This window comes from Nuphar pumila, chromosome 12 (genome assembly GCF_984573655.1).
Source record: "Nuphar pumila chromosome 12, dmNupPumi1.hap1.1, whole genome shotgun sequence".
Taxonomy (NCBI): Eukaryota; Viridiplantae; Streptophyta; class Magnoliopsida; order Nymphaeales; family Nymphaeaceae; genus Nuphar; species Nuphar pumila.
The window spans coordinates 93726889-93741238 of NC_143260.1; the positions used below are offsets into that span (position 1 = coordinate 93726889).

Sequence of the window (14350 nt, forward strand, 5' to 3'; positions counted from 1 at the left end):
CACAGGGATTCGGCTAGCAGGGTGCCGCACCCGCATCGACGCGACTCGACGCGGGTGCGGGTGCGGGTGTGGCACCGGGTGCGGTCAACCCGACCCTGGGTGCGTTGACCGCACCCAAGGTCATTTTGGTCCATTTTTTTATTTTGCCCTATGAAATGGGCAGCAGAATTTTAAAAAAAAATTGCCCAGGCCCAAGCCCAGGATAATGATCATTCCATCGTCCTCATATGTCTTTGGACTTACGTGACGTGGTCGATGTGACCTTTCATTTTCAAAGAAACGTTTTTTGTTCGATGCTTGGGAGACTGATAGGCGTAACGCGGCAACTAGTCACTGGTTGTATGTATAGGTAGTCCCTCCTTTTTGTTTTTGCTTTTGCTTTTGGACGACGCTTCCAGCTTTTTGAAACAAAAAAGCCATAGAGTGCCAAGCTGTCACGCGCTCCGAGCCTTTCATCTCAGTTCAGCACTCTCCAACCACACTCAAAATAGCTCTTTGTTTTATCCTGGCAAACTCACTCGACTCGACTATAGTCTATAACTGGTTCTTTTGGGCGACTCTTGAGCATGACTTGCTTTTAATAAGTTAGTCGAGCATTTGAAACAAGTTAGTCGAACCTACATAGTGCGTATTCAAGGCGGGGTGACTGATGACCAGCTCAGAAGTCACCAAGGTTACACGGGGTGGGTATTTGCCTTTTTAACAGGGCTTGGATTTTGAGCACCAGAGTTGGCCACTTCAACTCCCCATGCGAGTCCCACAAACACCATCCTCATAAGGGCAGGAACTTGTGACACGCACATTCCCAAGTTGGTCGATCCATGACCAAACCATTGCGCGCTGTCTAGCTAAATCGTCGATGCCAAGGACTTGGTTCATCGATGACTCGGTCAACAACCATTCTTCAAGGAACGATTGTGCTTTTGTTTCCCATGGGACCCGCACCGGGGGGAACCCCCAGAACACCCCCCCCCCTTATATATATTTACATGTTTTCCCCTGCCGCACCCCCGCACCCAGGTTTTTTGGAAGTGTTGAATCCCCGCACCCGCACCCATGTGACATAGCTCATGACTGAACCTATGCCAGTGCACCTGGGACATAAAAATGAAACAACCCCAATATACAGGGGACTGTCTGCCTAGTGACATATATAAACCTTATAATTATGATCATGACCAACTCATCTATTTCTTGTGCCTCTTTCTTGTCTTTAACGCGAAGCATGTTTCCAAAATGATTACATGAAAGCATGTATATTTTACAGAAACCTATGTCACAGGGATTCGGCCAACCAAGTGCCGCACCTGCATCGACAAGATGCGACGCGGGTGCGGTCAACCCGACCCTGGGTGCGGTCAATGCACCCAGGGTAATTTTGATCCATCTTTTAGATTTTTTAAAAAAAAAAATCGTCCAATGAAATGGGCTGCAGAGGGGAGGATTAGGGCAAATTTTTTTTGCCCTAATCCTCCCTTCATCACCTCTCTGACTCCCTTTGTTCTCTGCCGACCCCGACGCCGTTGTCGACCGCTTTGCCGGACCTCTTCAGGTATGCCCCCGACTCCCTCTGCTCTCCTCTCCTCTCTATCTTCCCTCTCTCCCTCTTAGAATGTCGGGGAGGGGCACGACATCGTCGTGGCTGCGAGCAGTGCTAATTTTCAACGAGATGCTTGGGTGCTCGGCTTCTCAACATGTCCATTGGGCACATGGTTGTGCGCACAGCTTGTGCTTTTGTGGGTGTCTGTGTTTGCTTTCCCTTTGCCGCAGCGGAATCGTGTCCCTACTCGATGCTAACGGCTCAATTGCAAGGTTCCTTGTGCATCTTGCCAGAGGGCTTGGACATGCGGTTTGGCAGGCCAAACTGCAGCATTCTGTCGTTGTTGGTTCCCTTGCCGCTATGTGAGCTTTCGGATGTTCGGTATGTGTTGGCGTGGGGAGTCGAAACAGCTCTCCTTCCTGCACTGATATTTTCGATGTCGGAATCGACGGATGATGCTTCGCAGTTGCGCGGCCTTCGAGCCAGTGTTGCGACGTTTACGAGGGCACACAGGCAAAACTTAATTTTTTTTTCATTAGTGTTAATGTTGTTAACTGATAAAACTTAAAAATTATATAATATATATATATATATTTATTTATTTATTTATTTATTTATTTATTTTGCCGCACCCTCGTACCCAAGTTGTTTTAAAGTGCCGCACCCCTACACCCGCACTCATGTGAGATAGACAGAAACATAAATCCAGTAAATATAAGAGAAAGAAATCCATGAAATAAGACTTATTACATTCTTAGTTTTAACTCCAGTTATATCTCCCTTACGCATTTTCTTTCACTGGCACTAATATCATTTTATTTTTCTCAAAAGAAGAAATTGAATGAATAATCCTAAAGCACAGATGCATCTGATTTTTATTTTATGTTAAATCAATGGTTCCAGTTTACAATAGCAAAGGTAGGTTGATCTAAGCAACAAGACTCAAGTGATTATAAAAAGACTTAGACGAGGAATAACAAAACCAATTCAAGGGCATGGCAGGTAGATCTGGCCTGTAAGAGTTAGTTACGGAAAACTGGGCAACAATTTTATGTCTTATGAGCCATCAAAGGATCCTGGAAAATGGAGGAACATGTTGTCAAAGTGAGGTCCCCAAGTTCCACGAGTCATATGACATCCACATGAATTGGGATGAGATGGAATTGTCACTGAATTCTACCTTCCCATGCATCACAGAAGCTTTATGCTATTAGATTTCTTTATTTCTGTTCTTAATTCAAATGAAAGAATGTAAAAATTTATTAACAAACACTAAAAAGTATAGTAAGAGGTCGGGTATCAAAAGATATCAGAAACTTATGTGAACAATTAAAATGTATTGCTTTCTGCCTCAAATACGTATGAATGAACAGCATCTTGTGGAATGCTTCCAATTTCCAGAAGAATCACATGAACACTTTCTAAACTAAGGGAGACAATTTATTATGTACGAGTACAAAGCATACCAAGGCCAAACTATGGCCCTTTCATAAAGACGAAAAATGCATATGAACACGATACAAAATAATTTTCAGAATTGGCCTTCAAATATCTTATTCAGAATCCCAAATAAAGGTTTTTCAATTAATTATGAGCATTCACAATCATTGAGTTAACTGAGGTGCCTGTTTCCCCATCTCCCCATTTGTTGAATCAAAACTACCAAGAGACTAACACAAACCTTTTGAGCATGTATCTCAGGTGAATCTCCAGTATGTATCAGCTTTTTCTTTAGCAAAAGCCCTTCCAAAGTGGAACACATCCGCACTTCTGCCAGTGCATCTTTCAAAGCCTACAGTTTCAGAGAAGGAATATCATGTATGGCAGAAAGTTTTAGCAGAAACATGCACTCAGAGTATACTGTAATTATTAGGCACAGAGAAACAGATGAGAAATTATCAAATTTAGGGTTTTACATCACAGTGATTCAGCATCAAGTGACACATTATGTACAACAGGAAAAACTACCCTTGACATTCCTGGACCTTTTTCAGATAAATTGCCTACAATAATTTAAGTGAGATGATACTTCCTTCAAAACAATCGGACCCCAATTCAACAAGTTCAATGTAAATGGCTAAAAACAATAAGGATAAGAAAATGGTTGTTTAACAAAAATGCAGCATTGACTTAAAGTAATCACTCTTGATGCTTCTTGCACAAGAGCATATATGCCCATATATGCAGTGGTTAAGCATGATATTAAACCAGACCACATCAAAACATTATTGACATGATGCAGGTACAGGATGAAACATCGGATAATATCTTTGATTTAACCAAATAATTTTCTCTTATTGCTCAGAAAATAATAACTGTATATAAGTGTGTGAAAGAGAGAAGGGTGCAAGGGGAAGGGGGTGCGGCAGTTGAGGAAGAATCAGCATATGCAATAGAAATGCATCATTTTGTTAAGCCAACACTCATATTCTGCTTTAAATACAATAACTTAAAATGATTCACATATGCCATTAGATATCTGCATTCAGTTAATGATCAATGGCCTCATTTCCAACAAACAACCATTCATCATTATAAAAGCATATAATGTGCATGAATGCAGCAACAATAGCACACAAAGCATTCATGTTAGTAGTATCAAGATTATCACAGTTTGCAACTGAACAGCAACTGCTGAAAAATGTGCAAGGCGAGGAACCAAACTACATGTTCTTAATAAAATGTTGTTTGATGAGAAATAAGATAGGCACTATTGTTGAAGGATGTGTATGGATCCAAAGTAAGGAATCACATTTAGAACTTTTCCTCAATGAACAGACGAGCATCACCAGTTTTGAAACATACCTTGATAGACATGGAAGATTTACTATCATCTGCATCTTCAGGACCTTCTGTTGAAGATGATTCCAATGCATTCTTCTGATAGAGTTTATGTTCTACATTTAGGACTTCCGCATCTATCCTGTTATCAAGGGAAAAAAGGATACAAGTAATTAATAGAAGCAAACAACACTATAGCCTTCAAATGGAGAGGGATAATGTGTTGACTTCAAATTTTGAATGAGATGCCCTAATTTGCACAAATACTGCAACATTACATGGTGAGAACAGTGTACAGTCTAAAATAACAGTGAACCAAAGACAGCTTAGATTGGACTAGGCATCCAAAGCAAGCCATCACCTCCAATCATTATTTTGTAAGGCATGTACTTCACCCAGTCTAAGTGCAAGCTCTGCATTGCTAGATTTTGGAATATAAAAGGGCCTTTCTAGAAAATGGGACAAAAGGAATGACAAGATCTAAAATTGGTCACAAGTTTAACAAAAGTCAATGCTACTGCAACTTCGCAGTGACTGCAGGACTCTCCCATGTGGCTGCCTAATCAAACTGATCTAAATAGACCACAGACCATCCTAGATTTAACAGCACTTTGTGGTTATGAGCAAGCTTAATATTAAAAACACATGATAAAAAAAGAATAGAAAATAATATAAAGATTTCCAAGATGCTTAGTTTTTCTTATCTAAAGCATAATGACAAATGTAAAAATGACCATGTCCAAGATAACAAGGTACAATATTTCAATACAACAACAACAACAACAACAACTACGCCTTCATCCCAAAACAATTGGGGTCAGCGATATGAACCAAAAAAGAAATTCATTTTGGGTCTTCCACATGAATCCTTTTCCTCCAATCATTTCTATCCAACGCCATGTCCTCGGTGAGGTTCAAAGCATTCATATCCTTTCCTATCATCTCCATCCAAGTCTTCCTAGGCCTACCCCGACCTCTTTTAACTAATATATTTTCCCATTTCTCCAACCTTCTAACTGGAGCATCATTAGGCCTTCGCCGAATATGTCCAAACCACCGTAAACGATTCTCTCGCATCTTATTTTCAATGGGTGCAACACCTACCTTCTTACGTATCTCTTCGTTCCGAATCTTATCTTTTATTGTATTTCCACACATCCATCTAAGCATCCGCATCTCAGCTACACTCATTTTTTGAATATGATGTCTCTTGGCAGCCCAACATTCCGTACCATATAGTAAAGCGGGTCTAATAGTCGTCCTATAAAACTTTCCCTTCAACCGCAATGGCATCCTACGATCGCACAGCACTCCAGTAGCACTTTTCCATTTCATCCACCCAACCTTTATCCTATGATTTACATCTCCATCAATTTCTCCATACTTTTGAATGATGGATCCCAAATATTTGAAATAATCATTCACCGGTATATCTTGTTCACCAAGCTTCACTACACTCCCATCACTACTTCGTTGCTTACTAAACCGACATTCCATATATTCAGTCTTACTCTCACTCAACTTAAAACCTCTAGCTTCCAATGTCTGTCTCCATAATTCTAACTTAGCATTAACCCCAGCTCTAGACTCATCAATCAAAACAATATCATCAGCAAACAACATACACCATGGTACATTTTCTTGAATTGATCTCGTAAGCTCATCCATCACTATCGCAAATAAGAAAGGGCTTAAAGCAGATCCTTGATGTAACCCAACCGTTATCGGAAAATTGGTTGTCACCCCTCCACAAGTGCGGACATTGGTTACTACTCCTTCATACATATCTTTAATTATACTAATGTACTTGAGAGAAACACCTTTCTTTATCATTGTCCACCAGAGAACGTCCCTAGGTACTCTATCGTATGCCTTCTCTAAATCAATAAAAACCATATGTAAATCTTTGTTCCTCTCTCTATATCTTTCAATAAGTTGTCTAAGAAGATGTATAGCTTCCATGGTTGATCTTCCAGGCATAAAACCAAATTGATTCTCCGATATCATGACAACCTTCCTCAACCTAGACTCAATCACCCTCTCCCAAAGTTTCATAGTATGACTCACGAGTTTTATACCACGATAGTTTGTGCAATCTTGTATATCACCCTTATTCTTATATAAAGGCACCAAAGTACTCTTCCTCCACTCATTAGGCATCTTTCAATAAGAATGCAAATTTTATGATACTGGTATTTATTTTTACTTTCTGTAATAACGAAATGGTGGCCTTATACTTCACAAATTCCTCAACACGGATTTGTATATCCCAAGGTTGCCTGACTAGGAAGAAAAAGCGAAAAGCAATGCATTTTAAACTGTATAGGAAACAGGAAACGAGAAATTAAAAAAAAAGCAATATATATAAGAATTGAATGAGAATTGAAATGGAATGCAAATAAAAACTAAAATAAAAGTGACTATTCTTAAATTTCATGATTTTTTAGTGTAAGAATTAAATTTGTAACATCTCAAAAAGCTGACTGTCAATTTAGGAAACACATAAAAAACATGAAAAGTAGAGTGAGAAAACATATAAGAGGAACAAATAAAGCATGTGGAAAGCTGTGCACCCCAAATTTTTCAAAATTTTGTAAAAATGATCCTTTTTGCCCCTAACCCCGTTTTCTGAAAAAATCAAGTCATTTCTTCATATTTTCTGAATTAAATTCCATAAAGCTATATTCAAAATTAATTCTGGATCTGAATCCAGTACTTTAAATCCATATTTCCTCCAAAAAAATCTGGATCAAAACCCATTTCTGAAGAAATTTTCTCAAAAATAGCTTTTAAATTCTCAGAAAAATTCCCTTTTGTAAATATTTTTGCAAAAACACCAAAAAATTAGTTTTAATCTTTGTTTTCTCACAAGCTTTAGGACTTTATTCTAAAAATGCAAAAAAAAAAAATGAAAAGATAGTGCAAAAACCAAAAAATGGAGAAAAGCTACAAAGAAAACGGATGATTTTCAAGCTTTTGAAGCCATTTTTACCAAAAACCTCATTTTCAAAACCATTTTATAAAAATTTCCTAAAAAGAGGACCATCTTTTTGAAAAAAGGAAAAAGCCTTAACGGATTCCTCCCGCTCCTCTTTCCCTCCCTCTTTCCATCGTTGATCTCAAAACGGCCTTCTTCGTTCTTCACCCTCGATCCTCAACTGACTTTCCTCTCGAACCTTCGTTCTTCCCCTTTAAAAGCAGCACTCGGGGAAGAACGAGGGGATCCCATTTTTTTTTTCCGCATTCATCAACCTTCTCTAAGTAACACATCATCCACAATCGGTTTTTCTTCAGAAGAGGATCCATCTTTTCTTCCTTCATCGAGTAGCATCCCTTACTATCCATTTCCTTTGCCTCACATCAATTTCTTCCTCTTCTTGGCATCGCTGAAGAAAGATTACCCTTCCTCCCCTGAGGCTTCCCCTGTAAGAGCAGAAGAAGGGTCTCCTTACAAAAGCATCTCCTCTGCAGTCGTCTGTAAGAGATTCAATTCTCTGCAAACAAGGTAAGAGCCTCTTCTCTTCTTTCCTTTAATCTTCTTTTGATTTCTCCTGTTTCTGATTCTCGCCCCATCAAAGCACCCATAGTAATGTCGATTTGTTTATAACAAATCGATTTGCTTCTGTGCGATATTAACAGAATGACCTCATTCTGACACTCTTTCATTATTTATTTATTTACGTTTCAGTTATATATCTTAAGTCCATACAGTATCACGCCTCGTCTCCTGGCTTGTATTCTGCACTTCTATTTTTCATATTTTATTTTTTTTTTTCATCGCCATTGATTGTTTAAGGTTCTTATTGTTCTGTTGTGGTATACCTTTACCCCTATGCCTTGTTTCTGGTTGATCATAAGTCTGTGTATATTTTAGGATTGCTATATTTTATCAATTTGATCTTCCTGCCAATTCTCAACATTAGTTTTTATTTTGATCTTTCAACTTCTTGATTATGTCATTTTCTCTGTGTTGGAAAATCAATTTCCTGTCTTCATTCGGCCATGGCATTTGGTTTTGTTAACATAGTAACCTCCCTTGAATCCTCATTACCGTATCTATCCATGCCTCGCTGTGGCATTTCACTTTTCAGTATTATTAAGTAGAGTATTCGTTTCTGCCAATTCCTTTTAGTGCTCTATTAATGTTGATCATTTTATTTTTGCTTTACCCTTCTGCACCCTATATTTGAAAACTCGCGACCCTGGCTTTCAATACATTAATACCCATGGCGTCGATTTCTGCTACTCTTGTGTGGCGTGCCTAGTTGCAGAAGGATACAGCCGACCTTCGGCAGCATGGTTAGTTGCTTCATCATATAACTCAGCATCCCATCTGATTAAGAGCATCCTTAGTCCTGAGTCCTTTGTACCTGTGCATGATCGGCTGTCCTAATTTCATGCTCTTCACTAGATTAACTTGGCACATTTTTTTTAGTTGTTTTGTTTTCATCCCATTAAAGCACCTTTGATAGCTGCGAATAGTCTACAGAAATATCATTCTACCTGGTTACAACTGATATGTTGTTATTTAATCTCGATTTGTTATAAATTCTAACAGTTTTCTTCTCTTCCGCAGTTCATTTCGGAAATTCACTTTGATTTTAGCATTTCAGAAATTCACTTTGATTTTAGCGTGTTGTGGAGGTCTGTGTGTTTCTGATCCTCTGTTTTATTTTCAATCACAAATTTGCACTTCTGATCCCTTAGGTTTTTCCTTGTTCCATCTCGTATATAACATCATACAACCTTGGGTTATAGCCTAAGTTGTTGTCGTTGGAAACAAATAGGTTTAACGTGATTGTATGATGTTTTATAATTTGTTATACTGTGAAAATATTCCAAAAAGGGGCGGATGCACTATAGAATGAGAACAGAACATTGATATATGTTGATCAAAATAAAGGTGGTCTCCACTATTGCCCTAACCAAATCTTTTTTTTTTGCTCCAGAGGTGGAAATACAATTCACTAAATCCAATTAGCAAAAGTCATTTTCCTGCAGTGGAGTTTGCTGCAGATTATTATTAGTTTTATCTGATAGATTTTCCCTGTACATCCTCTACATTCTATTACCTCTTCCTTTATAATAACCCTCTCAGCTCTAAGGCTTTGAAGAGCTCAAACACTTCAATAGATGGCCTTACTGGAGCTCATTCAGAAAGGTATGATTCTATACTTTGAATTCCAGCGTTGGCGCCAGCCAATCTTTCAGGCCCTTGTCCAAAAATGATTTGGGTTTGCCCACCAGTTATGTCTAAAGAATACCGATATCACGTCAAGGATTGTATCCTTTAAGGGAAGGGATTCTGGGGGATCAGTAAGATATACTCAAATCAGCAAAAAAAAAAAAAGGTGTCTCAAGGTATTACAGTTTTAGAGGTCTAGCTACATCAATACATATGGCCATGATCACTTGGAGTTTAGCTATGAAAACACTTAAGTTGATCCACTTATTCCAGGTTCAGTCATAAAATGCTTATATATCTCGAGGATAACTCTTTTTGTGTAATCTTTTTAAAAGGCTTTATTGGGGACTATAGCTTAAGTCATGATCTTCAGTCTCGTGTTGTGTCAACGGGACCAGCCGAATCATAAATCTTTTTGTCCAAAAGATATCAGATAGTTTGGGAGGATTGCCTTCAAGCAATGCAGTTGTATGGGAAAGAAATCTTCATCAAGGACTACCTGCTGTGACGCCTGCTTCAACGGCCGCATCAACCATTTCTGTAGGCTATCACAGCTTCCACAGCAGATGATGTGCCTCCATCGCCTTGCACGTTTCACTCGTTGTCGTCTTTCACTCGCTGTCACCACTGCAACTCATACACCATAAACCCTGCATTATTTACCCATCCCTTTGTTTGAACCACCTACTTTACCAGCACCTCACCACATACCAGCATACCATTTCACTACACCTTTTTTTTTTTTTGTATGTCACTGCTGTAACAGCCCTGGCAAGGCTTACAACTGCAGTCAACTACCCTTTTATCCAACCAAACTGGTTGTAGAGTACACTCACTCCTCTGCAATTTTCACAGTGTCTGCACCATCAATACATATCACTCACTCTCACTCACATCACATAGCCACTATGTAATCACACTCAGCATCACTTGTTCCCCACCTCTTCACGGCACAACACTATGCTGCACTTCATTTCACAGCCATCATATATCTGCTACACAGTGGCAGTCTTACTACACTTTGCCTTCCACACGGTCTCTCCAATGACCTTCACCCTGTCACCACTTTTTCAGCACATGCACAAATCCCAGCATGCTTCACCATCATCCAGTGCATGTCCCTCAGCATTACACATCTCCATTGCTGTCAAACACTACACCACTATCACGTTCTGGTTCACAACAGCACTACCACCTCTTTATGGCTCCTCAACACTGTAAAGGCAGCTGCAGTTTCAGCATAGTTGCACCTTGTCACCTTCACCCACAGCAGCACTCTTATTCATCTAGAGTGAGTGCATATCACATGTGATATACATATATATATATATATACATATATATATATATATACATATATACATATATACATACATATATATATATATATATATATATCCGTGTATATTCATATATATGTATGTATATATAGGCAAGCATGTATATATATGTACATAAGTATATATGTCGTTTTCCATCTTTCTATCATTTATATCTTGACATATGAGCCTTTCATCATTGATATGTACAATTTCTTTCATATTAATCAAGTGTTTTGCAGGGGATATGTGGAAGATATCATTACTTGGAGTCATAAAATTTTCATATCTTGTAATAATTAGATCTTGAATGAAAATTTATATTTCCTGTCTTAGATAGAATGAATGAGCATTGTAAATCTCATAAATTGTTTATTTTCATGCTTTTTGCCTTTATTTCTCAAATTCCCACCATGGTGAAACACGAATGGCACGTGCACCATTTCGTAAGAAATAATAAATACTAAGTTGATGATCCACATCAATGGCCATAGTCAGGGTGTAGACAAAACTTAGCATTTTTATCTTTTACAAAATAACACTGGATCCACATTAGATCCATTTTCAAAATTCATCATATTTTCCTTAAATATTTTCTTCTTTTATCAGAATTTAACTTAAAATTAACTCAAAATGTATACTAATGGCCATAGTCAGGGTATATTGAGAGTTAATTTCATTTTAAATTCTATAGAAGCCCCAAAATGTATTTTATTCTTCACTTGAATTTAAATGTAGTTATTACATAATACATTCAATGACCATAGTCAAGGATTATTATGTCTTCAACCTCATTCTTAATTAATTTAAAGAATGAAATAGTTTTTCAAAAACCAATTTCAAATTCTCTAAATTCATTCATCATATAGGATAGAATTGCATCATATTTTCAAAATTCTCTTTCAAAACCCCAAGTGATCTCAAATATCATTCTTAAGTCCATAGTTTAATTCATTCTTCTATCTTATTTCAAAGATTTAAATTCCAAGTTCAAAGTCCAATTTGACTTTAAAATTTCAAAATTCAATCTTTATATTCTTGATTCATTCCAAATTCAAGCTTCAAATTCAAAGTTGACTTCGAAGTTCATCTATAAATTCAAATTCTCAAATCAACTTTGAAATTCCAAAATTCCAACTCAATTCAAAATCCAATTTCAAAGTTCAATTTAAAATTTCTGATTCATCCTCTGATTCAAAATCAAGTTTTCTTCAAGTTTTAAACCAAAGTTGAGATTGACTTTGAATCTCAAAATCCAAACATTCCTAAGTTCAATCTGGGTTTTCAAAACCCAGATCCATCTTCAAAAGTCCCACTTGGACTTTCAAAATCCAAATCAAAAGTTGGATCAACTTGGATCCGGTTTTCTGAATACAATGCTACTTTGGATCTCAGACTTCAGATCCAAATCCTCCTTAGAGTCCAGAACCTAGTTCCACTTTGGATCTCCAATTACAGATCCAAATTCCATTTAGGATCCAAGAATCCATCTCTACATTGGATCTTAGACTTCAGATCCAAATCCATCTTAGGATCCAGAGTCCATCTCTACATTGGATCTTAGACTTCAGATCCAAATCCATCTTAGGACCCAGAACCCAATTCGACATTGGATCTTAGATTTCATATCCAAATCCATCTTAGGATCCAGAACCCAATTCACTTTGGATCTTAGACTTTAGATCCAAATCAGTTTTAGGATCCAGAATCCAATCCTGCCTTGGATCTCAGACTTCAGATCCAATTTCATCTTAGGGTCCAGACTTCAGCTCTATCTTGGATCTCAGATTTCAGATCCAAATACCATCTTGTATTCCAAGTCTTAAATCCAATTCCCTTCAAAATTCCAAATCCAAAATTCTACTTAAATTCCAATTCTTAAAGCCAATTCCATTTCATTCAAACCAAGTTCCTATTTCGGATCCTAAATCCAAAAATCAACTCAAAACTCTATTCAGAATCCAGAACTTGAATTCGGATTTCATCTTGAAATTCCAACTTTTGCAAATCCCATTTCTCAATTCCTTTAGATTTTTCACATTCCCTTCTAAATTCAAAACTTCAAAATTGGAATTCAATTCCATTCCAAATATCCATCCAAGTTCAAACTTCTAAATTCAAAGTCCATTTGTGACTTTGAAAATTTCCTTCTCTTTTTATCCCAAAACTTCAAAATCAATTTCCAAATTCCAGATTTATTTTCCCCAGCTCTTGATTATTCTAAAAACTTAGAACTTTAATCTTAAGTTCTAAGTTAGGAATCATTTCTTCACTTTATCAGATTCACTTGGAAATTCTTCAAAATATTTTCAAAAAGAGCATACATCTTTGCACATTGCACAAGCATGATTCATTGTGCATTTAAACTTAGGATAAATACTTAGATAAATTCTTCGCAAAGCAAAAGGCATTAATTCGACCCGTGGTTCGATTACCCCTGGTAAAGGCGCCAGGAACGGTCGAACCTCGTACCGACGAGCGGATCCCGTCTCCCAGTTTTCCCGCAAATATTTTTCAAAAACGGAGGCGAGTTATTTCAAAATTCTTCAAAATTAAGGTCAAGTGAGACCCGCAAAAGAACTCCTCTTCTTCTTTTCTCTTCTTTTCTCTTCTCTTTTCTCTTTCCGTCCTCTATTTTCTCCCTTCAAAAGGAGGACATAGAGGTAGGAAAGGAAGAGGAAGAGAGAGAACATTATAAAGAGGAAAAATTTTGCGATGATCACAAAAGCATAGGAGAAGCGTGGGAGAATCGAGATTCTCATCAAGTTTCAGAAGCGAGTATCGCGCTTCTGACGTGAGCTTCCGGGAAGCGGGCTTCCCACCTATCTAAGAAGCTTCTGGGAAGTCTGGTATATCCTCAGGATACTATTAAATATTTCACTAGCATTGACCAAGAAGACATTGACCACAAGTGAGACAAGTTGCTATCAACCTTGGCCACTATATGAGTGTCAATGTCAAACAGCCATTCATAGGGGTATGCATATAACATGGATATGGAAAGCAGACACAGAAAGTTTCATGAGAATACAAGACAAGGGACTGTTTCAAGTATTAAATACAGAGTAATAGCTTGATTTTAGGAATAAAGCAGGGGATCTGCAAATGAAATACCTTAGAATATGACTAAATAGAGACATCATGAAGGGTCTCATTGGTCTTCGTTTTTTTTTTATTAGAGATGGAGAATCATTTGGTCAAGTCATTTCACACATTTCTTAGGAATAGAGTTATCATGAAAGGTCCAATTGGTTTAGCTGTGATGTTGGAAGTGGGTTACTTATCAAGCTAGAAGCTTTAATGACTCAACTTCCAAGCAGTGGTGATGGTTATTCATGGGGATGGGAGTTGGAATGTCCGGAGATATATCAATGGACAAATGGCTCTAGGATTTGGAAGGTATGGTTAAACCTTGAAGGATTTTAAAGAGAATGCAGGTGAATCTAGGTGAAGTAACCTGTTCTCGTTTTGGAGTGACCAATGACTAAAAGTGGGCACCTTAATCTATGACTTTCCTAGCCTCTTT

General features: G+C 37.8%; 1 protein-coding gene across 3 annotated transcripts in view; it reads right to left on the reverse strand.

Annotated features, from left to right (window-relative positions):
- The window catches only part of LOC149821201 (uncharacterized), an 82595-nt gene that overhangs the window by 30356 nt on the left and 37889 nt on the right, over window positions 1-14350 (reverse strand). For all 3 annotated transcript variants that reach the window (XM_089982798.1, XM_089982797.1, XM_089982796.1), the window contains 2 exons: window positions 4346-4463; window positions 3222-3332 (listed from right to left, as the gene is read on the reverse strand). In XM_089982798.1, the coding sequence (XP_089838924.1) occupies window positions 3222-3332; window positions 4346-4463 (229 nt within the window). The remainder of the gene's footprint in view (window positions 1-3221; window positions 3333-4345; window positions 4464-14350) is intronic.